The following is a 24,364-nucleotide window of genomic DNA, read 5'->3' as shown; positions in this document are numbered from 1 at the left end:
GGAAGATTACCTTTTCTTATCTACCTCCTTTTCCTGAAAAACTACGGATAGGATGATGGGTGTATTTACCGTTGTTGTAAGCCAAAGTTTGATTTCACTTTTACTTGAAATAAACTCTTGCTTCTGTAGAAACCAGCAATTGTTAAAAGTGGAGGAGTTAAGACCTTACATTTTACCTTCAGTTAAAAAAAATGCTTTTCATTAAATTTGTGATTTGAATTTCGGATTGAGCAGATGATGTCATTTCTGCAACTTGGTGTGGTGTGCGTGTGTGCTTTTAAAGAACAAACGCTGTAGATATATGGAATTAGTTACATGGCCTTTTCTGGTCCCTTTTTAGATGTGAAGCCCTCCAATATGCTAGTAAACACAAGAGGACAGGTCAAGCTGTGTGATTTTGGAGTTAGCACTCAGGTATGTCCCTTTTCCTCCCAGTATACTCTTTTCTCTGCAACAACCTCTTTATATTTTCATTCTGTTCTCTGGATTGAAAAATCACCTAGCTGCCAGACAAACAGAAACCCTGCATCTTTTCCTCGGTTGGGAGTGTGTTATTCATTTTTAATCTCTGAGCGAGTTTCCTTCATCAGAATATGATTGTTCATTGTTTAATGACAGTAAAAACTGCTGATATTGTAATTACTACTTACGAATAGCAAACTTCATTGATATGCAGCTTTGATATGAAAGCGTTTTGGCCAGACAAAAGGGAGGGCAGAGTGGGAGCTGTGCCTGGGGAACCCAACTGGCCCACAATAAAAATTAATATTGGGAGCAACAATGGTGGAGGGCCATTACAATGTGCAGCACAAATTTTAATTAATTTCCATTTTGGGCCTCCCCTGAGAAACCCAGTGATAGTGACCCATGAGCGTGCTGTGATGTTGATTTGAATTGCAGCCACCTTTACTCTCAGCCAAACACGAAGACCAAAGCGAAGGTCATCGTTGTATTATGAGTTGTCAAAGTCTGTTATCCCTCCAGCGTATTTAGTGTTCGTTTCATTCTAGTAATGCATGGGGCTTCATTCACATCTTGAGCCATCTGACTAAAAATTGAGTGTGTTCAAATTCTGCTTTAAATTGACTTTTTATATCAGGCGGGTTTGGGGTACTAAAGCGATAAGCATCCTGCTTAAGTAAATTGTTTAAGGTTATCTGCTATAAACTGTAATGCTGTGCTTGTTTAAATTGGAAATCACATTCAAAAGAAAAGAGAGATTTAATCATTTTTAATGCCTTTGTAGATAAATTTGTTCCCTTTTACATAATTTTTAGTTGATTTATACGAATGATGATTGTAGGTTAAATGAGGAATAATTGCCCATTTTATTTCCACATTATCTTTATATTGTTCTAACAGACTGTTTTGTCTCATAGCTGGTGAATTCTATAGCCAAGACGTATGTTGGAACAAATGCTTATATGGCGGTAAGTAAACTCATGCAAAAATAACATTTAAAACCAACATCTTTATCTTTATGTACTTGGTAATGTATAATTCTTGAATTAATTCCACAGCTTTAGCCTAGCAGATCATAAATTACGAAGTCAATCTACTCGTGGTCTGATTTTTAAATCTTTCTAAAAGACATTAGGGTTTTTACAGGAGCTATCAACTTATCTGACTTTGTTGACTTAACTGGTTGGTTCAAGTGTGAAATCGCTGAGTTTTGAAGTTTAATCCTACAGAAAAATTGCACCTTGTAGCATACTGGCCACTTTTCCACATTTCTTATTTAATTAACCCTCAAATATACCCAAATGTCAGTCAATAAAATTGGTTGTTTTTTCTTGAAATATGAACATGCTTTGTCACCTGATCAAAATTAAATTACTGATATAGCCAAATTATATTTATGGATCTCTGAATGTAAAGGTTTAGGGGGCAGTTCTCTATAGAACTTATACCTCTATATTTTGTTTAGTTGTTATTCATGCCTATTGTAAGATTATTTAGTTGCACTGAAATAAACTTACAAACAATAACAAGTAGAAGCATAAGGCTGTTTCAAAGACCAATGTAGACTTGGCTTTTAAGTAAGGGAAGTTATTTGTTTTCATAAATATACTTTAGTTTGTGCGTTTCCATAATCACCTTGAGAGTCAGAGGGAAAAAAAGAATTAAACAGGAAACTTATCTAGTATTATTTTTGGAGCAAAGTTTTGTCTTCCTGTAACAACTGAAAGATAATTTTTTATAATGAAAGCTCTAAATTTATTTAGGTAGTCCCTTTCATCTCTAATAGTCTTCATTAATATATCATGAAATTAAATGATGTTAGTATGGATAAAACTGTGGGTCTTATTCTCAGTATTCTGTGTTTACATATTATCTTGATTAAAGATTTAGGGATGGAACCTTGTTCTAAACCTAATTCTAAACCTAAATCTTATTCCCAGAACAATACAAAACTTTTTTTTTTCATTCAGATACCAGAATAGCTCATTTTTGTCTTGCATGGTTTTTAAAGAAAGTTCATACTTTCTTGTTTAAGTGTAATAATAGGAAAAACAAAAAATTAACCTCTGAAGTCATCATATCTGTTTTTATAAAACGTAATCACCTTACTTCCTCTACCAAGTTAGATGAGATTGGTGAGCCACGTTTATAGCCTTACTGAATGCTAAGGTTTAAGTCTTTGAAAGAATATGAAACACTGTAATTTTTAAAAAGTGGGGGGACATGACTGTAAATGAAACAATTGCTCAACTAACCAGCATGTTCTTAGTAGCTATAAATTCCTCTGATAATTAAATTGTATTGTATTTTAATGTACAAATCCAGATTACAGTTGTCTTTCCCAGGTGTACATTAAAGAAATTAGTTTTTTATTTTTGTTTATGGGTGAATGTGATGCATCCATCTGTTAACTGAAAATATGAGGTTTAAAATTATGAAACGTTAGCTCAGATTGACAAAACTAAAATTGCTTTGCTTCTTAGGTGAGTGAATTCTAGTCGTCAGCTTTATAGTTCAAGCTATAAAAAGCATAAGATACCTAGAAAAGGAGCAATGATAGCTTGAGAGTGAGCACTTTGCTCAGTTCAGTAGGAGGCTCTTATTGGCCAAGGCCAAGTACTTACCTACATGATGTGAGGTTGGGGAAGGGGGGAGGTGGAAATAACCTATATTATTATAGTACATGTATTAATCCCTACATTTTATCTGTTGAGAGTCTCTTGAGAGAAAGGAACTGAGCCTTTTTTTTTTTTTTTTTTTTTTTTAAACCACAACTGGTTCTCGTTTTAGCTGGTATATTTTATAATTTTGAGTTCTACATAAGTCCTATGCCAAATATCCATGAACTGCAGTTCTCAGGCCAAATTCAATTTACTGGAACAATGTACTAATCACTCTTCTAAGCTCTTACGGCCTATTTTTGTAAATTAAAGTTTTATTGGAACATGTCCACACCCATTTGCTTATATATTATGCATGGCCACTTTAGCACTGCAGTGGCAGAGTTGAGTAGTTGTGACAGTTGCAACAGAAAGTATATGGCTTATAGCATGAAAAATATTTACTAGCTGACCCTTTACCGAAAAAGTTTGCCAGCCCCTGATCTATGCCAGTGAAAGCTGTATCTGAAACTGAGAGCACCTTCAATAATCAACCAGCATTTACTGAGCATCTTCTGTGCCGTCAGTCAGGTACAGTGGAACCATTGTATAATCTAGACAAGACTTGGATGAAACAGGAAACATATTATGTGTAGCAGCATTATGTGTGACATAATAAAGACTTAAGTTGTACCAAACATACATTTAGAAAATAAGACGGCCTGGGCACAACGGCTCATGCCTGTAATCCCAACACTTTGGGAGGCCAAGGCGGGTGGATCACCTGAGGTCAGGAGTTTGAGACCAGCCTGACCAACATGGAGAAACCCCGTCTCTACTAAAAATACAAAAAATTAGCTGGGTGTGGTGGTGCATGTCTGTAATCCCAGCTACTCGGGAGGCTGAGGCAGGAGAATCACTTGAACCTGGGAGGCGGAGGTTGTGGTGAGCTGAGATCGCACCATTGCACTCCAGCCTGGGCAACAAGAGTGAAACTCCATCTCAAAAATAAAAAAGAAAAGAATATGAGATAGACAGTGTACGAATTTGATGATTCAAACAGTATGTGAAAAGGGTGCTTGCACAAGAGAAAGATCACTGTGAATGGATGAGCAAAGACTCAGAAATAGAAGGCATGGGGCAGGGTGAAGAAATGGGGAAGAGGACAAATAAAAAATTGCAGGAATACGTAATTAGAAGTCACTTGATACCCCCATTTTATGTATTTCCCTCACTTTATATTCGTGCATACTTCTGTACAGTGATAATAACATCAGTAATAATAGCTTACATTTAAGTAGCTTTATGTGCCAATCACTCTTCTCACATATATTAACTTTTAAATGCTCACAACACTATGACATAGGTACCTCACACAGTGCCAGACGAGTGAATTAGTTCATGAAAGCTGCATTCCAAAAGTGTCTTGTTCACTAATTATAAGCACAACATTTAACTTTTCATATTAGGAATATATTTAACTTTTCATATTATGAATCTTGCTTGTGTTTCAAGGTATAGACAGGGCAAAATTACTTAAATACAGCCAGCTAGGCTACTCAGATATTAAAAAGAAAATATATCAGAATGAAATAGCCCTGCATATGTGAATAATCTCACTTTATTCTGCAATCGGAAGTATAAGATATAGGAAAGATAATTAGGAAAAGGACAGGGAAGCTTTTGTAACATCATTAGTCATTTAGAAAAACCAAGTATGGGCACATTAAGCAATGTGCTTATAGGAGACTTGAAAAGTCATCTTGATCCAACCTCGCCATTGACCAGTGAGGAGACTGACCTGGAAAAGTGAATTGTCATGCTCAAGGACATACTGTTTTTTTAGGGGCAGATAATTAATAGATTCAATAGATACCTTCATCAGAAGCATGAAAGATTTTCTTTTTTTTTTTTTTTTTTTTGAGACGGGGTCTCGCTCTGTCACCCAGGCTGGAGTGCAGTGGCCGGATCTCAGCTCACTGCAAGCTCCGCCTCCTGGGTTCACGCCATTCTCCTGCCTCAGCCTCCCGAGTAGCTGGGACTACAGGCACCCGCCACCTCACCCGGCTAGTTTTTTGTATTTTTTTAGTAGAGACGGGGTTTCACCGGGTTCGCCAGGATGGTCTCGATCTCCTGACCTTGTGATCCGCCCGTCTCAGCCTCCCAAAGTGCTGGGATTACAGGCGTGAGCCACCGCGCCCGGCCGGCATGAAAGATTTTCAACCACATTTTAAAAGGATTTTATCCATAAGGTTTATAAAAGGGGTCTAGAAGCTTGGAGCTTATATTAAATTAACAATTTTTCAGAAATTCTTTATTTTTTTTTTTTCTTGAGATGGAGTCTTACTCTGTCCCCCAGGCTAGAGTGCAGTGGCATGATTGCAGCTCACCACAACCTCTGTCTTCTGGGTTCAAGCGATTCTCCTTCCTCAGCCTCCTGAGTAGCTGGGATTACAGGTGTGCAGCACCACGCCTAGCTAATTTTTGTATTTTTAGTGGAGATGGGGTTTCACCATGTTGGCCAGACTGGTCTCAAACTCCAGGTCTCAAGTGATCCACCCTCCTTGGCTTCCCAAAGTGCTGGGCTTACAAGGTATGAGTCACCACACTCGGCCCAGCAATTCTAATTACTAAAAATTTTATTATGTTTTTAAGATAGAAGTTCCTAAAACTTTAACTATTCAGTCTTTCTGGCTTACTATCATTTTAAAAATCAAATCTAAAAATTGACACTATTGCTATCATTAACTGAAGTTTTAAAATGAAAAAATCTTACTCAAATACTTGGCCCTTGGGATCAGAAAGTCAATCTAAATAACCATTCCTATCTCCAGAATGTTTTTTTCTGCCCAAGCTATTCCAATTCTTGGAAATTGTCTTTACTTGGAATAAAACCCATACACATTGCATGATCCAACTCAATGGCTATGCTCATGCGGTGGTAGTAATGGTAGTGGTGGTGACTGGGAGGAGGCTAGCATTAACTGGGCATTCCCATGTGGTGTGTACTGAAGCACATTACAGGATTCATTCAGTCTTCACACAACCCCAGGAGGTATACGTATTACTGCTATTATTTATTATTACTGTCTTCATTTTACAGATGAGGAAACCAAAGGTCAAAATATCTTTAACCCAAGATCTCAGAGTTGGCACATAGTAAAAGGCAATTTAATTAGGACATCAGCTTCTAGTTTCTGCTAATAGCAGACTAAATTATTTAGATCAACTCTTCTGTTTAAATGTGCTAGCTAAGTTTTTTTTTTTTTTTTTTTTTTTTTAAACCATCTCAAATGCACCGAAGAGCTGAAAAGACAGTGGGCTACTCCCAGCACAATTTTTGAATGAAATCCTACCACAGAGAGGAAAGTAGAATGGGATCCCCATCACTGCTTATTCCTGAGGGCATTTGCCTGAATCACAGTTAGGCAAGAGGGTCAGCGGCCAAGCTTCAGAGCCCACCTAAGTCAGAAGGTCTCAGAGAAGATCTTCTCTGTTCCCTGCTAGAAGCCTAAATGGGTAACCTCAGTGTAAGGGTAAACTAGATCTAAAACTGCTCCTCTTCCCCCAGTCCCAGGAAACTGAAGAGGAGGCATCTGGAACTAAGCAGAGAAGCAGAAGAAACAGGAAAACTAGAACAAGTTGTGACCATAGCCTAGCCCTGGTATAGATTTGCACCCTGGGTATATGCATACATGTCCTAGGTTGGACAAGGCACTTCACACTGAGAAGTGGTTTGAGGTGGTCTCCACCTTAGGCCTCAGAGAACCTCTCCAAAGTTTTTCTTTCAAGAGGAGAAACTAGCAAGCAAAGAGAACCGGGCACACAAGACAGCAAAGCCACCTGAAGAAGATCAGCAGGAATAGCAGGCAGCAGAAACATTTGCATACAGACTTAAGATCACACATTTTTAAAGTGACATAGCAGATTTTTAAAGTTCTAAACAAAACTTCTAGATTAAACTTTAAAACTCACTGTATTTGACAACATATTGGACACAGCAGAAGAGAGAATTGGTGAACTGGAAGATAGATCTGAATTCAAGCAGTCTAACTTCAGAGTCCTGTTTAACCAGTGTTCTGTCTGCCTACACAAGGATCTTGCCAATGTTAAAAAAAAAAAAAAAGAAAAAAGAAAAAAATCCTTAACACTTGTGATACATATTTTGACTATACGCTAGCCTGAAGTTTTCATGCCTACTTTGTTAATTTTCTATGTAGCCTGAGTCTGAACAGAAATTCCTTTTTTGGAAGAGATAAGGGATACACCTTGATATCTTCCTGCTTTTGACAAATCTTGTTGTAAACAGACAGTTCTGGAATTAGTTAACTACATGTGAATTCTTGTCAAGGCTGAGTCACAGAGGGCATCTGGAGGGAGTATAGTGTGGGTGCCAGAAGGACTGCCCTTTAAGATCCTCTCTAAATTCTACTTATTAGATCATCACTACCTTTACTGGTCTTATTAAGAACAGGTCAGGGATTTTTTGTTTCATTTTGTTTGCTTGTCACTTAAACCTCACTGCAAAGATATTTTAGACAAGAGTCATGTTTTTCCTATTATTTAGCTTTTCACACTAATGACAGCTGTCATGTGAGAGAGTAACCTCAGTTTTAGCTTTTTAACTGCTAAATATCCATCACCAATATTCTGTCAACAACATGGTACCTGGTAGTTGGTTTTGTTTTGTTTTGTTTTTCAGGGGAGAGGACAGGGCAGGCCACCTTGGCTTCAAGTGTGAGAACAGCTTTGAACTGTGCAGCCTCGGGCCATCAAATCCTGGCTCCATAAATTCAGAATGTTTTGGTGCTCATCTTGTGTCTAAATCACTTCCAGGGACCTGGGCACATTTTCCAGTCCCTATCCACCTTAAGAGTTGTTTAGGATAGACACGTGGAGCTTGCTGTTGGCTTTTGCTGAATATTTTTGCTCAAACACTGCATCACAGCAGTAATCTTGTTTCATTAGCTTATTGAAAGATTTCCCCAACAAGAGGTCATCAGAATCTGACCCTTAAAAGCGTTCTCTTATTTGCCATCTGGTATCTGTGAACATTATCACTTTTTCTATTTTTTCTTTTTAAATTTAATTTAATTTTTCTATGCTTTATTATCAGCTTACAGTTTGCATTTGTTTTGATAGTTCAGTGGGCAAATGTAATGAGTGTGTTTAACCTCCTTGTTGATCCTGCCCAAATATTTTGTATGTGGGTTCCACTTTTGTGTGTGTGTGTGTGTGTGTGTTTTCTGTATTCTGGATGAAATGCTTGGTACCTGTCAATCAGTAGAATGAAGAAATGGAGAGAGGAAGGAAAAAAGGTCAGGGCAACATTTAGTTATTTCTTTACTAATTCTAGAGGATTTTAGGATTTTCATGTTTGTTAGAAGTTCTTGACAGACATGAATAGCAATGTATGAGGAAGTTATATTACAACTCTCTAAGGAACTTATTTGTTCATACAGTAAACATGTATTACATCCCTTTAGTCAGCATGCATTGACTGCATATCTGTTATGTGTCCGGCAAGGTACTAGGTATGTCTGCCTGGTACACTCTTTGCCTCTTAGGAAAAATGAACTAGAAAACAGATGATTTTATAACACAGTGTGATAAATAATAAGATATGAACAGCATTTTAATGAAGTACAGAAGCAGGAATTTATAATTCTGCTGTAGGAGTAGAGAAAGGTTTCACCCTCAAACAGGATCTGTGTGAGACATGGTCATTAAGCAGAGAAGAGGAAAGCAGGGAGATCTGAAAGGTCATTGTCTCTCCAGGGAACATGGAAGTATTTAGTGACTGGAGCTAAGTGTACCAAAGAATCACCCAGAGAAATTATTTTTTTAAGTGAGGATCTCTAGCCCCATCCCCAGAGATTCTGATTCTGGAGGTTCATTTGTATTAATAGTAAGCACCTCAGGCAGTTCTGTGATGGCTGCTCCAAAGACTGCACATTGAGAAATACTGACCAACTCAAGGCTGTGCTTGGCTCTTCTGACTTCTAGTTGTGGGGTCATTTTGACTCACTGGAAAGGCCTCTAATTTTGCAGTCAGACACAACTGGCTTTGAATCCTCGCTCCTGGACTGTGCATTTAATGCTAACCCATAGCTCTAGACTTGAACATGTCACTAACTAAGCCTCAGTTTTTACATTTGTAAATTGAGGGCAATAATACCTACTTTTGCAGAATCATTATGAAGTAGAAGACGCAAAGTACCTAGCCCAGTGTCTGACACTAGTAAGTGGTCATTAAATGATAACTATTACTATCCTTCTTGTATAGTGGATACAGCACTCATAATGGTTAGTAAAGTAAACTAAACTTCTCTGTGCCTCATTTACCTCATTTGTTAATTGGGGATGATAAAATAGTACCAATGTTACATGGATGTTTGTGAATCTGAAATGAGATATGCATGAAAAACACTAAAACAAGGCCTGGTGTACAGAAATTCTTTAATAAATGCACACATAATTTTGTTGTTGATGATAGTAATGATGGTGACAATAATGTTATTCCTGTAGCTGGCTAGCCAGTTCTGTATGAATACATCCTGATATCTATTTAATTGGATATTGGGGTGTAAGTTATGATCTCAGCCTTGCCATGATTAGCCTGTAACCTTTAGCAATCATTCCACCTTTGTGAAACCTCAGTTTCTCTCATTCATTTGTTCATGTGTTCATTCCAAAGCCTTCTATGAAGTACTGTACTGAATGCTAAATCCTAGAGGGATAGATAGCTCAGGAAGCATCCACTCAGTATGAAATTATTCCTTTTGAACTAGAGTGTTTATGTAGCCTTTTTTAGACCAGGTATTTGCTATACATCTTGCGTGGAGGACCCAGAGTCCCAAATGGACCTTTCAAACTGTTCCTTGGTTCATATACAAAGAAACTCTGATCAGTGGAATGAAATGTTGAACAGTAGATGAATCTGGGTAAAGGAAATAGGAATGTGCTTTGCTCTGATCTCGTTTTTTCAAATTTCCTGTAAGTTTAAAGTTATTTCCAAATAAAAAATCAAAAGAAACCCTACTGTTCCAGACCCATGTATCAAAATGCAAATAAGTAATAATATCATATAATGTTGTATAATTTGTTACTCTACAATGAAGATCACTGGATTTGGAGGGAGAGGATCTGGATTCAAATCTCAGCTCATTCACTACTTAGGACCTTGCCTAAATTACCTCACTACTCTGAGCCTCCATTTTCTTCATCTGTGAAATGACTTCCAAAGTCTTCCTCACAGGGACTTGGAGAGGATTCAATAAGAATATATCTATATATAATTTCTATAGATTTTATACTATATGCACAAATACTTATATACACACATGTAAAATTGTTTTGTCATCTGTAAAATGCTATGCAGATGTTGGTGGCTCCTCACCTTAGCTGAGCTCATTTTGGTGTGTGTGTTTTCCTGAGTAGCATCCGTGAACTCACAAGCTCCCTTCTGATTCCTTGCAGCCTGAAAGGATTTCAGGGGAGCAGTATGGAATTCATTCCGATGTCTGGAGCTTAGGAATCTCTTTTATGGAGGTATGTTGTTTGCACATAGATGCTTCCTTGCATATCTGTACTAATATATTCAATCAGGAAAAGTGAAGATTTTGAAAGAATAAGCTAAAATAAACCTTCAGCATGTTATATAGATGTACACACAGAGTTTGACCATAAAGTCTTTGATTCCTTGTGTGGCTTGTGAACTGACTCTGGAGGTTATTTTAAAGCACTATTTATTACAGATCACCTGTGTAAGACCTGCCTGGCGTCTTTGTTAAAAATACAGATTCTACGACCCTATTCAAACCAATTAAATCCAAACCTCTAAGAATCTGCATGGTTAATCTGTTCCCTGGGTGATTTTTATACACACTAAATCTGGAGAACCTGTGTTCTAAAAGAGGGATTCCAGAAAAATTCGGTGTCCTGTTGGAATGCATATGTAACTTCCAAAGGTGATTAGTTTAAAAGGTACAGCCCTACTCATTTAGATATGTAAGTTATATATGTTAGTTTTAAAAGAAAAAAAAATCACCTCATTCCAGTATAGTCATATCAGATCTGTATGTGGGTTAAGGGGTGTTGTGATATGATGGACAGGGAGGGGGGAAGAGGATGTATGTATTTAGGACAATTGCAATATCTACTCTTTATAGCTGTATTTAGAATGGACTTTATGTTAGTGTTCCAGATGTAGCTCCATTAGAACTCTATGCTATGATTTTTTAATAAAATGACCATTGATCTACAAGAAAATGCATATAACTTAGAAGGACATGTGGATCAGTTTGAATTATGGTAGTATAGAACCTGTATACTGACCAGTGCTTCAAAAATTCTCATTTAAATTGAGTCAAATAAAGAAGGACTCTTCTTTTCTTTTCTTTTCTTTTCTTTTCTTTTCTTTTCTTTTATTATACTTTATGTTCTAGGGTACATGTGCACAACGTGCAGGTTTGTTACATATGTATACATGTGCCATGTTGGTGTGCTGCACCCATTAACTCATCATTTACATTAGGTGTATCCCCTAATGCTATCCCTCTCCCCTCCCCCAACCCCACAACAGGCTGCGGTGTGTAATGTTCCCCATCCTGTGTCCAGGTGTTCTCATTGTTAAATTCCCACCTATGAATGAGAACATGCGGTGTTTCGTTTCCTGTTCTTGTGATAGTTTGCTGAGAATGATGGTTTCCAGCTGCATCAATGTCCCTACCAAGGACATGAACTCATCCTGTTTTATGGCTGCATAATATTCCATGGTGTATATGTGCCACATTTTCTTAATCCAGTCTATCATTGATGGACATTTGGGTTGGTTCCAAGTCTTTGCTATTGTGAATAGTGCCACAATAAACATACATGTGCATGTGTCTTTAAAGCAGCATCATTTATAATCCTTTGGGTATATCCCCAGTAATGGTAATGTATTGGTTAAATGATATTTCTAGTTCTAGATCCTTTGAGGAATCACCACACTGTCTTCCAGCTAAGCAATGGTTGAACTAGTTTACAGTCCCACCAACAGCAGTTCCTATTTCTCCACATCCTCCAGCACCTATTGTTTCCCTGACTTTTAATGAGATCACCATTCTAACTGGTGTGAGATGGTATCTCATTGTGCTTTTGATTTGCATTTCCTCTGATGCATAGTGATGATGAGCATTTTTCATGTGTCTGTTGGCTGCATAAATGTCTTCTTTGAGAAGTGTCTGTTCATATCCTTTGCCCACTTTTTGATGGGATTGTTTGGGTTTTTTTCTGTAAATTTGCTCGAGTTCTTGTAGGTTGTGGATATGCTTAGCTCTTTGTCAGATGGGTAGATTGCAAAATTTTCTCCCATTCTGTAGGTTGCCTGTCAATTTGATGGTGTTTCCTTTTGCTGCAAAAGCTCTTATTTTAATCAGATCCCATTTGGTTTCAATTTTGGCTTTTTGTCACCATTGGATTGCTTTTGGTGCCTTTGTGACATGAAGTCCCTGCTCATACCTATGTCTTAAGTCGTGGGTATTTTTTAGATTTTCTTCTAGGGTTTTATGGTTTTAGGTCTAACATTTAGGTCTCTAATCCATTCCTTGAATTAATTTTTGTATAAGGTAAGGAAGGGATCCAGTTTCAGCTTTCTACTTATGTATAAATGTAGTTTTCCCAGCCCCATTTATTAAATAGGGAATCCTTTTCTCCCCATTTCTTGTTTCTTTTGTCAGGTTTGTCAAAGATCAGATGGTTGTACATGTGTGGTATTATTTCTGAGGGCTCTGTTCTGTTCCATTGGTCTATATCTCTGTTTTGGTACCAGTACCATGCTGTTTTGGTTACTGTAGCCTTGTCGTATAGTCTGAAGTCAGGTAGCGTTGATGCCTCCAGCTTTGTTCTTTTGGCTTAGGATTGTCTTGGCAATGCGGGGTCTTTTTTGGTTCCATATGAACTTTAAAGTAGTTTTTTTCCAATTCTGTGAAGAAGGTCATTGGTAGATTAATGGGGATGGCATTGAATCTATAAATTACTTTGGGCAGTACGGCCATTTTCATGATATTGATTCTTCCTATCCATGAGCATGGAATAGGCTTCCATTTGTTTGTGTCCTCTTTTATTTCATTGAGCAGTGGTTTGTAGTTCTCCTTGAAGAGGTCCTTCACATCCCTTGTAAGTTAGATTCCTAGGTATTTTATTCTCTTTGAAGCAATTGTGAATGGGAGTTCACTCATGATTTGGCTCTGTTTGTCTGTTATTGATGTATAAGAATGCTTGTGATTTTTGCACATTGATTTTGTATCCTGAGACTTTGCTGAAGTTGCTTATCAGCTTAAGGAGATTTTGGGCTGAGACGATGGGGTTTTCTAAATATACAATCATGTTATCTGCAAACAGGGACAATTTGACTTCCTCTTTTTCTAATTGAATACCCTTTATTTCTTTCTCTTACCTGATTGCCCTGGCCAGAACTTCCAACACTATGTTGAATAGGAGTGGTGAGAGAGGGCATCCCTGTCTTGTGCCAGTTTTCAAGGGAAATGCTTCCAGTTTTTGCCCATTCAGTATGATATTGGCTGTGAGTTTGTCATAAATAGCTCTTATTATTTTGAGATATGTTCCATCAATACCAAATTTATTGGGAGTTTTTAGCATGAAGGGCTGTTGAATTTTGTCAAAGGCCTTTTCTGCATCTGTTGAGATAATCATGATTTTTGTCTTTGATTGTGTTTATATGGTGGATTACGTTTATTGATTTGCGTATATTAAACCAGCCTTGCATCCCAAGGATGAAGCCCACTTGATCATGGTGGATAAGCTTTTTGATGTGCTGCTGGATTCGGTTTACCAGTATTTTATTGAGGATTTTTGCATCAATGTTCATCAGGGATATTGGTCTAAAATTCTCTTTTTTTGTTGTATCTCTGCCAGGCTTTGGTATCAGGATGATGTTGGCCTCATAAAATGAGTTAGGGAGGACTCCCTCTTTTTCTATTGATTGGAATAGTTTCAGAAGGAACAGTACCAGCTCCTTCTTGTACCTCTGGTAGAGTTGGCTGTGAATCCGTCTGGTCCTGGACTTTTCTTGGTTGGTAGGCTATTAATTATTGCCTCAATTTCAGTCCCTGTTATTGGTCTATTTGGGGATTCAACTTCTTCCTAGTTTAGTCTTGGGAGAGTGTATGTGTCCAGGAATTTATCCATTTCTTCTAGGTTTTTTAGTTTATTTGCGTAGAGGTGTTTATAGTATTCTCCGATGGTAGTTTGTATTTCTGTGGAGTCAGTGGTAATATCCCCTTTATCATTTTTTATTGCGTCTATTTGATTCTTCTCTCTTTTCTTTATTAGTCTTGCTAGCAGTCTATCAATTTTGTTGATCTTTTCAAAAACCAACTCCTGGATTCGTTGATTTTTTTGAAGGGTTTTTTGTATCTCTATCTCCTTCAGTTCTGCTCTGATCTTAGTTATTTCTTGCCGTCTGCTAGCTTTTGAATGTGTTTGCTCTTGCTTCTCTAGTTCTTTTAATTATGATGTTAAGGTGTCGATTTTAGATCTTTTCAGCTTTCTCTTGTGGGCATTTGGTGCTATAAATTTCCCTCTACGCACTGCTTTAAATGTGTCCCAGAGATTCTGATATGTTGTATCTTTGTTCTCATTGGTTTCAAAGAACATCTTTATTTCTGCCTTCATTTCGTTATGTACCCAGTAGTCATTCAGGAGCAGGTTGTTTAGTTTCCATGTAGTTGAGCGGTTTTGAGGGAGTTTCTTAATCCTGAGTTCTAGTTTGATTGCACTGTGGTCTGAGAGACAGTTTGTTATAATTTCTGTTACTTTACATTTGCTGAGGAGTGCTTTACTTCCAACGGTGTGGTCAGTTTTGGAATAAGTACAATGTAGTGCTGAGACGAATGTATATTCTGTTGATTTGGGGTGGAGTCTTTTTTTTCTTAGTAGAGATAGGGTCTTGCCATATTGTCCAGGCTGGTCTTGAACTCTTGGGCTCAAGTTCCTCCTGCCTTGACTTCCCAAAGTGCTGGGATTACAGGCGGGAACCACTGTGCCCAGCCAGGACTTTTTCTAATAGAAAAGTAGAAAGGACTCTTTAAATAATATCATAGATAGAGTTGCAATCATGATTTTATAACCTTTTTTTTTTTTTAGTCAAATACTTTTTCTGTGAGTTTTGTAATGCATGAATGCAATTGTATTTGTAAGGAAATAATCTTCAAACTCAATTCACCTGCACAGTAGAAAGAAAGCAAAAATAAAGTGTGGAACGTTTATTAAATCATATTCTTCTGCTTCTTCTTAAAAGGCAATCTAAGAGGAAATACAATATGTATGCATCCTCTGAGAATTTAGCGATAATGGTGGTCACATCTCAGAGCTGAGTCTCCCAAGAGAATCCTCAAAGGCTTATTCTATTATCCTGTTTTAGGGAAAACTAGTGTTTTTGATTTGTGGAACTCAGGATTGCTGTTTTACAATTTCCTTTTGCATATTTTAAATTGTTATTATTTATTTTATAAGTGACTGGATATAGTGTAAGACAGTTGAGAAGTGACATGGTGTAGAGATAAAAATCCTAGATTGGGAATGAAAGACCTGGGTTACAGTTCCAGATTTGCTAGTAGTTTTTTAGGTGACCCTGTGGAAGCCACTATTCTTCACTGGGCCTCAGTTTCTTTATTTGTAAAATATTGATCTCTAAGCCCCTTTCCAGACTAACATTCTATGACTGTGCTACTGCTTATTGTGTTGTTTTCTTTCCTTAGCTTTCACACACCAACTCTAGAGTTGTGTGACTGAGACAGTGATAAAATGGCATAAAATGCAGAGGCATGGCACTACTATAAGAGCACATAACTATTAGATTTAAGATTTAAAGCACATATAAATGTTCACCATTCATCCTTTCTACATTCATTTATGCATTCATGGGTTGAGCTCCTGCTGTGCCTGCTGTATAAGCAGTGGGGATAGAATAAGGAAAAGACACTGAAGTCTTGCCTGTCATGGAGTACCATTTGGGGAGGGCTGGGGCATGAGGGGAAGGACAGAAAACAAAGGGATAACTAAATGTGTAATTTGTCAGATGAGAGTAAGTCCTATGGAGAAAAAGAAAGCAGACTAGGCCGGGCTCAGTGGCTCACGCCTGTAATCCCAACACTTTGGGAGGCTGAGGTGGGCAGATCACCTGAAGTCAGGAGTTTGAGACCAGCCTGACCAACATGGAGAAACTCTGTCTCTACTAAAAATACAAAAAATTAGCTGGGCATGGTGGTGCATGCCTGTAATCCCAGCTACTCGGGAGGCTGAGGCAGGAGAATCACTTGAACCCGAGAGGCGGAGGTTGCAGTGAGCCGAGATCACATCATTGTGCTCCAGCCTGGGCAACAAGAGTGAAACTCTGTCTCAAAAAAAAAAAAAAAAAAAGGAAGAAAAGAAAGCAGACTAGTCCTCTCTGGTAAAGTACCACTTGAGCAGATACTTGAATGCTATGAGAGAAGGGAGCCACCTGATAGCAAGCTCAAAGGCACCAAGATAGAGTACACTCTCAGCATTTTTAAGGAAGGGAGAGACCAGTGTGACTTGAGTGGAGTTAGCAAGGGAAAAATAGGAAAAAATAAATTTAGAGAGGTAGCCAGGGGCCAGGGCAAATATATCCTTGTAGGCCATGCTAAGGACTTTATGTATTACTCTTAGAAGAAATGATCTGACTTAAATTTTCACAGTATCATTGAGTGCTCTGTGGAGCATGACTATAGAGAGGCAGGTGTGGAAACAGGGAGATCAGTTTAAGTAGGTAGGAAGACGGGTGCTCAATAAATATATTTATGTTGCATATTGAAATATGTGTCTGTCTGCCAGTATTTTGCTGGTTGCTGGGGTGCGAAGATTAATAAAAAGAGACTTTTTGTAGTGTAAGGAAGGAGATTGCCATTGATATATTTGGGTTTTGTTGATGATATTCATTTATCCTGGAGATAAACTATTGAATATTCTCTGGAAGACTGAAAAAAACAGACTCGTTGAATTTTCAGGATCGAAGAGGATTAGGTACAGAGAACTGTGTGAAAAAATGTCAGCATTGAGGGTGGGACACCTGAATGCCGGAAGGACTGTGTTGGCTCATGTGGTAGAGAGCAGATAACCAGATGGTCGGGAGTGAGGGCCAGGAAGAGCTAGGCCTTTTGATGCTCCTTGTATTTTAAAATGGATGGTAAGGAGCCAGGTGTTACAGCAGGAGGAAGAGATGTTGTTAGAGGTTGCAAAGAGAAATCAGATTATGATCATCGGAGAGAGTTGTTGAGCACCTCTGTACATGATGCTTAACTAAATGCCTTCAGAAGGAACTATGGGATTGTAGCCCCTGACCTCTAGGGGCTTATTACCCCCATACAACATGGTACCAACACAAGTAATAGACCAGTAAGTCATTAGAGAATAGTGTAAGGCCCCTGGCATGTTTTTTTATACCTGATCTATTTGGGGTCCAAGGAAAAGAAAAACGTGATAGGGAAGAGAAGTAGGAGATTTTGAGTCCATACATGAGAAATTGTGGGGATTCAGTAGTGAAGATTACAAGAGAAACCCAAGGTTCTTGTTTTTTCTTTTTGAGACAGAGTCTTGCTCTGTCACCCAGGCTGGAATGCAGTGGCACAGTCTCGGCTCACTGCAACCTCCGCCTCCCAGGTTCAAGCGATTCTCCTGCCTCAGCCTCCCAAGTAGCTGGGACTACAAGCGCGTGCCACCGTGCCCGGATAATTTTTTGTATTTTTAGTTCAGACGGGGTTTCACCATGTTAGCCAGGATGGTCTCGATTTCCTGACCTTGTGATCCACCCGTCTCGGCCTCCCAAAGTGCTGGGATTACAGGCGTGAGCCACCATGTCCGGCCAGTTCTTGTTTTTCCTTAAGGGCCAATATGAGGAGAACATTACCTGAAGGGATTAGGAAGTTCGTGCAAAAGAAGTACTTGAAGGCCAAGATTCTTCTTTGTTTTTACCATAGTATACTAGGAATAGATGTAGTAAATCCAATTTAAAATCACTATAGACAGAAGTATGAATCTCAATAGCATTTTGGAATCTGAGGAACAAACTGCATTCTGTAACATAGTCAACACTTTCCAAGAATTGCTCGTCTTCTGTTTTTTTAGAAACAAAATTCTCTTTCTAGCAGAAACTTTCCTTTCTTCAATAATTCTTACTTAAGCACTTGCCCTGTGCCAGGCCCTGGAGAGTGGGGCACACAGAGCTGAGGAGAGCCCACCTCTGGTAGGAAAGAAAGATACCTAAAGCCCAGAATAGTGTGATGAGTCTTCAGTAGAAATGTTTATGAAGGACTCTGAGCCACAAGAGGAAGGGGCTGAGGTTTCACACAAAGGAGTTGACATGTAAGGGAGATTGGTCTTGAACAGAGTTTGCCACTAGGAGAAAGAGGGGAAAGATAGAGGATCCCTTCCCCATTTCCCAGCACACTCTAAGGTATGGATCCTTGTAAACACTTAAGGAGAGATCAAATGTCAAAGTATGCAAGGTCTCCCCCAGTGTAGTTTCACTACCTGTTTGTGTGCATGTCTTCTTCAAAGTGTTTTAAGTTAACCAGTTTATTCTCCTAGGGTACCTGTGGTAAAGAAAAAAAAAAAATGATAAAAATATGGGAAACCAAGCAAAGGAATTTCCCTGAAATTACACAGGAATCAAATACAGGCCAGGCCTAGTGGCTCGTTCCTATAATCCCAGCACTTGGAGAGGCTGAGGCAGGAGGATTACTTGAGGTCAGGAGTTCAACACTAGTCTGGGCAACATAGCAAGACCCCATCTCTAAAAAAAAACAATTTTTTTTTTCATTTAACAAGGAATGGTGATGTGTGCCTGTAGTGCTTGCTGCGTGGCAGGCTGAGGCAGGAAGATTGCTAGAGCCTAGGAGTTTGAGGCCGCAGTGGGCTATGATTGTAGCCATACTCCAGCCTAGCCAACAGAGCAAGATGCTGTCTTTACAAAAAAAAAAAAAGAATCAGAGACAAAAATGGGCATGAGAGTTTTCTGTCTCTTCTATGTCTCCCTAGCACCCTTTCCCCCAGTTCCATAAACCCTCATCTCTGAGGTTTGGTGATGCCAGAAGCAGAAAGTTCAATCTACGGCTGTCAGACTTGAGGGCTGCCTCCTGCCTCCCACTTTTTTTTTCTAGAGACATGGTCTTGCTATGTTGCCCAGTGTTGCCTCGAATTCCTGGAGTCAAGTAATCCTCCTGCCTCAGCCTCTTGAGTAGCTAGGACTGCAGGTGCACCACTGCACCCGGCTGAATGCCTTCATTGTTTTAAACCCCTGAAATGACAGGGTTCCTCTTTGCCTGCCTTCTTCCTGCTGCCCATTGCCTTGTTAATATGCTGTCACAGCCCCCATGGGGAGTCATAACAAGGCCTCTTGCCACACTCTTTCATAAAAGATGATGCTACATGCCGCTAAAATGTGCCATTAAAAAAAAAAAATCACAGACAGGTACATTTATGCCTTAAGCAAAGAAACTTTAATATCAGACTATCTTTTACCCAGGGACAGAATTGCTTCTCTCTCCTTTCAGTAGAGCATCCCTCTTTTGGGGGGATAAAGGTCATCTCTTCCAGGTTTTTGTCACCTGCATGTAATATTTGGAGTTGGCAGATGTAACAAAAAGATGAAAGTTATCCTTAGGAAGGGAAAAAAAGATTATTCACCTTGACTGATGTATGACAGTTTGACTTGATGGGAATAATTTGGGCCATTTCTCCATTGTTTGTTTTGTGGTGTTTAACTCAGATCTTTAAATGTGTTGTAGTTCCCCTCCTGTGGATTAGTTATGGAATCATTAAAGGTCATTGACATATGTGGGGTTTGTGTGGGTTCACACTGTATTGGGGAAGAGAACCCGTGTGGAACTGTAGTTCTTTTCCTTGAAACTTCATTAGCAAGAATCAATGTGAAAATGCAAAAAGAAAATGAAAAAGTAGTGAGACCCACTAACAAGGATGTAAAATTCCTGAACTAGGACAAACTAGGAGGGTAATCCTGCCCTGGAATATTTGTTTACCTCTTCTGGAAAGCTTATACTGATTCAGTTGCCTAGGAGAATTTTAGGATTATTAACCTTATAGTCTCTGTTGAAGACTTCAGGGCTAAACTTTAAAATGAAAATGAGTTTGGTATATAATAAGGGCTTTACCAAGTTTAATAATTTTATTAGGGGTGGCTAAAACATTTTAGGGCATAATTTCTGAATTTCACAGGCTGTTCAGTGCTTATCTCTTCTAAAGAATGGCTTAAGGAGAAAGTCCCACTCTCATTTTTTACTAAGTAATTATTCCATTTATATTCTTGTGTCATTTGCGTTCACAACATAAATCTGTAGTTGGGAAGTAAACAGTCATATCTGCAAAAGTGAATTTTAAGTGGGTCCTTCTTGAGTCAAAAAATAAGTCAACATACGTTCTCTGCTAGCCTTGCAATTTGCAGTATGTAGGATGATGCATCTACATTAAAAAGGCACCAAGGCAGTCCTGTAATATTCTTATTTTTACTGAGTATGCTGTACAAATATATATGTTCTGGTTTGGGATTCTATGTGGTGGGTTATTATAAACTTTATTAAGGTTGAGATGAATAATCTGACAGACATTTCTATAGGAGTCAGACCTAAAGCCTGCCCCCCACCCTTTTTTAGAGGCAGAGTCTTGCTAGGTTGCCCAGGTTTGCCTTGAATTCCTGGGCTCTAGCAATCCTCCCTCCTCAGCCTCCTGAGAGTAGCTAGGACTACAGCTGCACCACCGCACCCATCTGAAAGCCCCATCTTTAGCCTATGCATAGCCTATGCATAACATATGCATTTTGCTCTTTTCACTTGGATCCTCATTCTTTCTGCCTGTTTGCCACCCTTCTAACCAGTCTCCTGAGTCTGAGGCATAGAACAGCCTGGCTCAATATGCTTGGTTAATTGGTGCGTCATCTAGTCCTCTGAGACCCCTCTTCATCTTGACCAGTGTTTTATTGAAGTGGTTTGAATGATGTGCTAAATGATGAAAGCAAGGACCATGACTTAGAAAAATGTCTCAACATAGGTGAAGAACATAGAGAACAACACAAGGTCATTGTCATTGTCATCCAAGTAACATCATCTTCTGAAGATTTTTTTTTTTTTTTTGAGATAGAGTCTCTTACTCTGTCGCCCAGGCTGGAGTGCAGTGGCACAGTCTCAGCTCATTGCAACCTCTGCCTCCCAGGTTCAAGCGATTCTCCTGTCTCAACCTCCCGAGTAGCTGGGATCACAGGCATGCGCTAACACACCTGGCTGATTTTTGTATTTTCAGTAGAGACGGGGTTTCACCATGTTGGCCAGGCTGGTCTTGAACTCCTGGCCTCTGGTGATCCACCTGCCTTGGCCTCCCAAAGTGCTGGGATTACAGGCATGAGCCACAGCACCTGGCCATCTTCTGAAGATTTTTTGGGCTCTATTATTTTGACAAAAAGAACTGTGAGTTTTAGAATTACCTTTACCAAGTTAAAAATAAACCCATGGAATAATATGCTGTTCTCTGTACATGTAATATCATTTTTCTTAATCTCTCCAAGATACAGTTTAAATAACCATCCTTCATGATGCCAACTCTCATATTTCCAGCTGAAGGTAATATCTTCCTCTTCTGACCTTCATCTGCATCTTCCTTGTGGCGTGTAAATTGTCCACTTTGTATTACAGTAATTTATAGGTATGTCATAGTTCCTTATGACAGGATTCAAATCTGACTCTCTCATAATCTTCTTTTCTGTTTAGTACAATTCCATTGCCCTAGTGGGCAGTCAAGAAATCTTTTTGACTCAATTTTTTCCTACTTTTGTAGTGGTTTTTTTAAAGCAGTTTCAGAAAATAAAGATCAGAGTTTAGAGTGTGATGGAGTCTTTAATATAAATGTCCATCAGTGTTTGGAGAATAAATCACAGTGTTTTGCTTGTGAAGAAGAGCTTTCAGTTTACCAGAGTATCAGATCCAAATTTGAATTCCACTTCAGCCAGCCTAAGCTATAGAACCTTAGGTAAATCACTTAATTTCTCTGAGCCTCAGTTTCCTCCTCTTTAGATGGGAGATCTACTTCAGAGGTTTTGGACAAAGTTCGCAAGGGAAAAAAGCCATTATCCCCTCTCTTTAAAAGGAATTACCCTTTGAAATGTTTACATTTGAATCGGAAAGACTGCTAATTTGGTTAAATACGGTGCAAGCTTTAGCTTACAGTTTCACCTTAAGCTCCACTAAAAATAGCCATAACGTGATTTACACACACACACACACACACACACACACACACACACACACGCAAAAGGATACCATAAAGAAAAAGGGAAAGGAGACAACAACACTCAAGCTTTGAATTTGAGATAACAGTAAACAACTGACCAGGGCTGAGAATACAAGCAAGCAGGCAATCTGATATACTGTAAACAGCCAAAGGCTCAGGAGTTGGTGGGGCCAGATATGTGGCGCCAGGAGTCAAGGTGGGACCAAGAGAGGAGAATTGCTTTAAAGTCAGTTTGACAATTATGATAAGACTAGTTAATCTTTTCATTTATTACAAACTAATATGAATTGCTCATGAAAACCCAATAGAAAACAATTGTTAATGTACTTCAGTAAACACTGTGGGTAGACACTCAATCTAACAAAACTGAGTGGGAGGGTTTTTTGGAGCAAATAAAATGAGTGATACCTGGCACCATAGAAGTCTGTGTCCCATTACTGCGTTCAGAGGCATTAAGTGAAAGTTTAGATTCTGAATGTTGAGACCTCCCACCCTGTTCCTAGGACACTCGTGATTACTTTACACTCAAAGATTACTTTTCATGCAGGAGATTAGCAGAGACTTTGTCTAGGGAAATCTGACTAGGAAGACTTAAAGATCCAGACATTGGGAGTTCCCCAAGGAAAGAGCCTAGCTAAATCATGCTCCCAGGAGAGCCCTTAGTCTACAAGCCCCATCCGTGAGCACAGAGTATCCAGTGAGATTTTCAGTGCCTTACTCTTACAGAGACATTTGAGAAAGGCCTTTAGGGTGAGAACAGAGGCCTACAACAACTAAAAAGAAAAGCAACTTGGCCAAAAAACTGTGCAGCGGGTAAAAAGTTCAAATAAACTACCACTAGTATCCTCAGGGGACTAAAGAGAAACTAGTGCACTCAGAAGATAAGAATAGGCTGCTGTAGCAAAAGGAACTTTCAGAGAACAGCAAGAAATAGGAGAGAAATGAAAATTAAAGAACCAAGTCAAGAAGTTCATGAGAACTTCTCGTTAAAGAACCAAGTCAAGAAGTAACATGAAAAATAGAAGTTCCAGGAAGAAAAAACAGAGAAAACAAAGGGGAAGAAATCATCGAACAAAAAATTTAAATTTTAATGTTACAACATGGGAAAAATATATGTTGTACGAGATTGCCCTTCTCTTAGTATTCCTATAGAAAAAAAATCATTTTTTCCTCAAATGACATATGGCAGTGTTTTTTCTCAGAAAAAGTGAGTTTTTGTTAAGGATTAGTAATAGAAATTATCCCTAGGAAAATTTACTATAAAAAATACAAATAGTTGGATATAACTACCTTTTGTCTCATTGGAATGTAAAAGCTTAACACATCTAATTTTTACATATACATGTTGTTTAATAGATGCCAGATAAGACTCATTAGATATCAAGAAAATGAATTGTGATCTTCTATATGTATAAGTAAACACATAAACCATGTAGAGCTGTGTAAATGTAAATAAAAGTATTTGAAAAGTGGCAGGGGCTGGGCGCGGTGGCTCACACCTGTAATCCCAGCACTTCGGGAGACTGAGGCGGTTTGATCACCTGAGGTCAGAAGTTCGAGACCGGCCTGGCCAACATGGCAAAACCCTGTCTTTACTAAAAATACAAAAATTAGCTGGGCATTGTGGCAGGCGCCTGCAACCGGTTACTTGGGAGACTGAAGCAGGAAAATTGCTTGAACCCAGGAGGCAGAGGTTTCAGTGAGCCGAGATCGCACCCCTGCACTCCAGCCTGGGTGACAGAGCGAGACTCCATCTCAAAAAAAAGAAAAAGTGGCATGAATTACCTAGCCCAGTACCCTTGACAGAAACTTCTGGAGAAGTTTGATGGCGAGTTTGTCATTTTGTCATTTTCTTTCCAATATCATTTTTAGATTCAAGTGCTGTTATCCTAATTCTTGAACTATTAAAGGGCTTAGACTGTATTAACCAGAATTCAGTTCACATATTGGCACCAACACTTATAACCAGTGTGATCTTAGCC

At 38.8% G+C, this 24,364-nt stretch overlaps 1 protein-coding gene across 14 annotated transcripts in view; it reads left to right on the top strand.

Moving 5' to 3' along the window:
• The window catches only part of MAP2K5 (mitogen-activated protein kinase kinase 5), a 274,973-nt gene that overhangs the window by 142,613 nt on the left and 107,996 nt on the right, over nt 1-24,364 (top strand). For all 14 annotated transcript variants that reach the window (XM_021941782.1, XM_021941781.2, XM_021941778.1 and 11 more), the window contains exons 14-16: nt 341-414; nt 1,380-1,430; nt 10,542-10,613. In XM_021941782.1, coding sequence (XP_021797474.1) covers nt 341-414; nt 1,380-1,430; nt 10,542-10,613 — 197 coding nt within the window. The remainder of the gene's footprint in view (nt 1-340; nt 415-1,379; nt 1,431-10,541; nt 10,614-24,364) is intronic.

Source organism: Papio anubis, chromosome 7, assembly GCF_008728515.1.
Source record: "Papio anubis isolate 15944 chromosome 7, Panubis1.0, whole genome shotgun sequence".
In the NCBI taxonomy this organism is placed as follows: Eukaryota; Metazoa; Chordata; class Mammalia; order Primates; family Cercopithecidae; genus Papio; species Papio anubis.
This window is presented reverse-complemented; position numbering and strand designations above follow the sequence as displayed.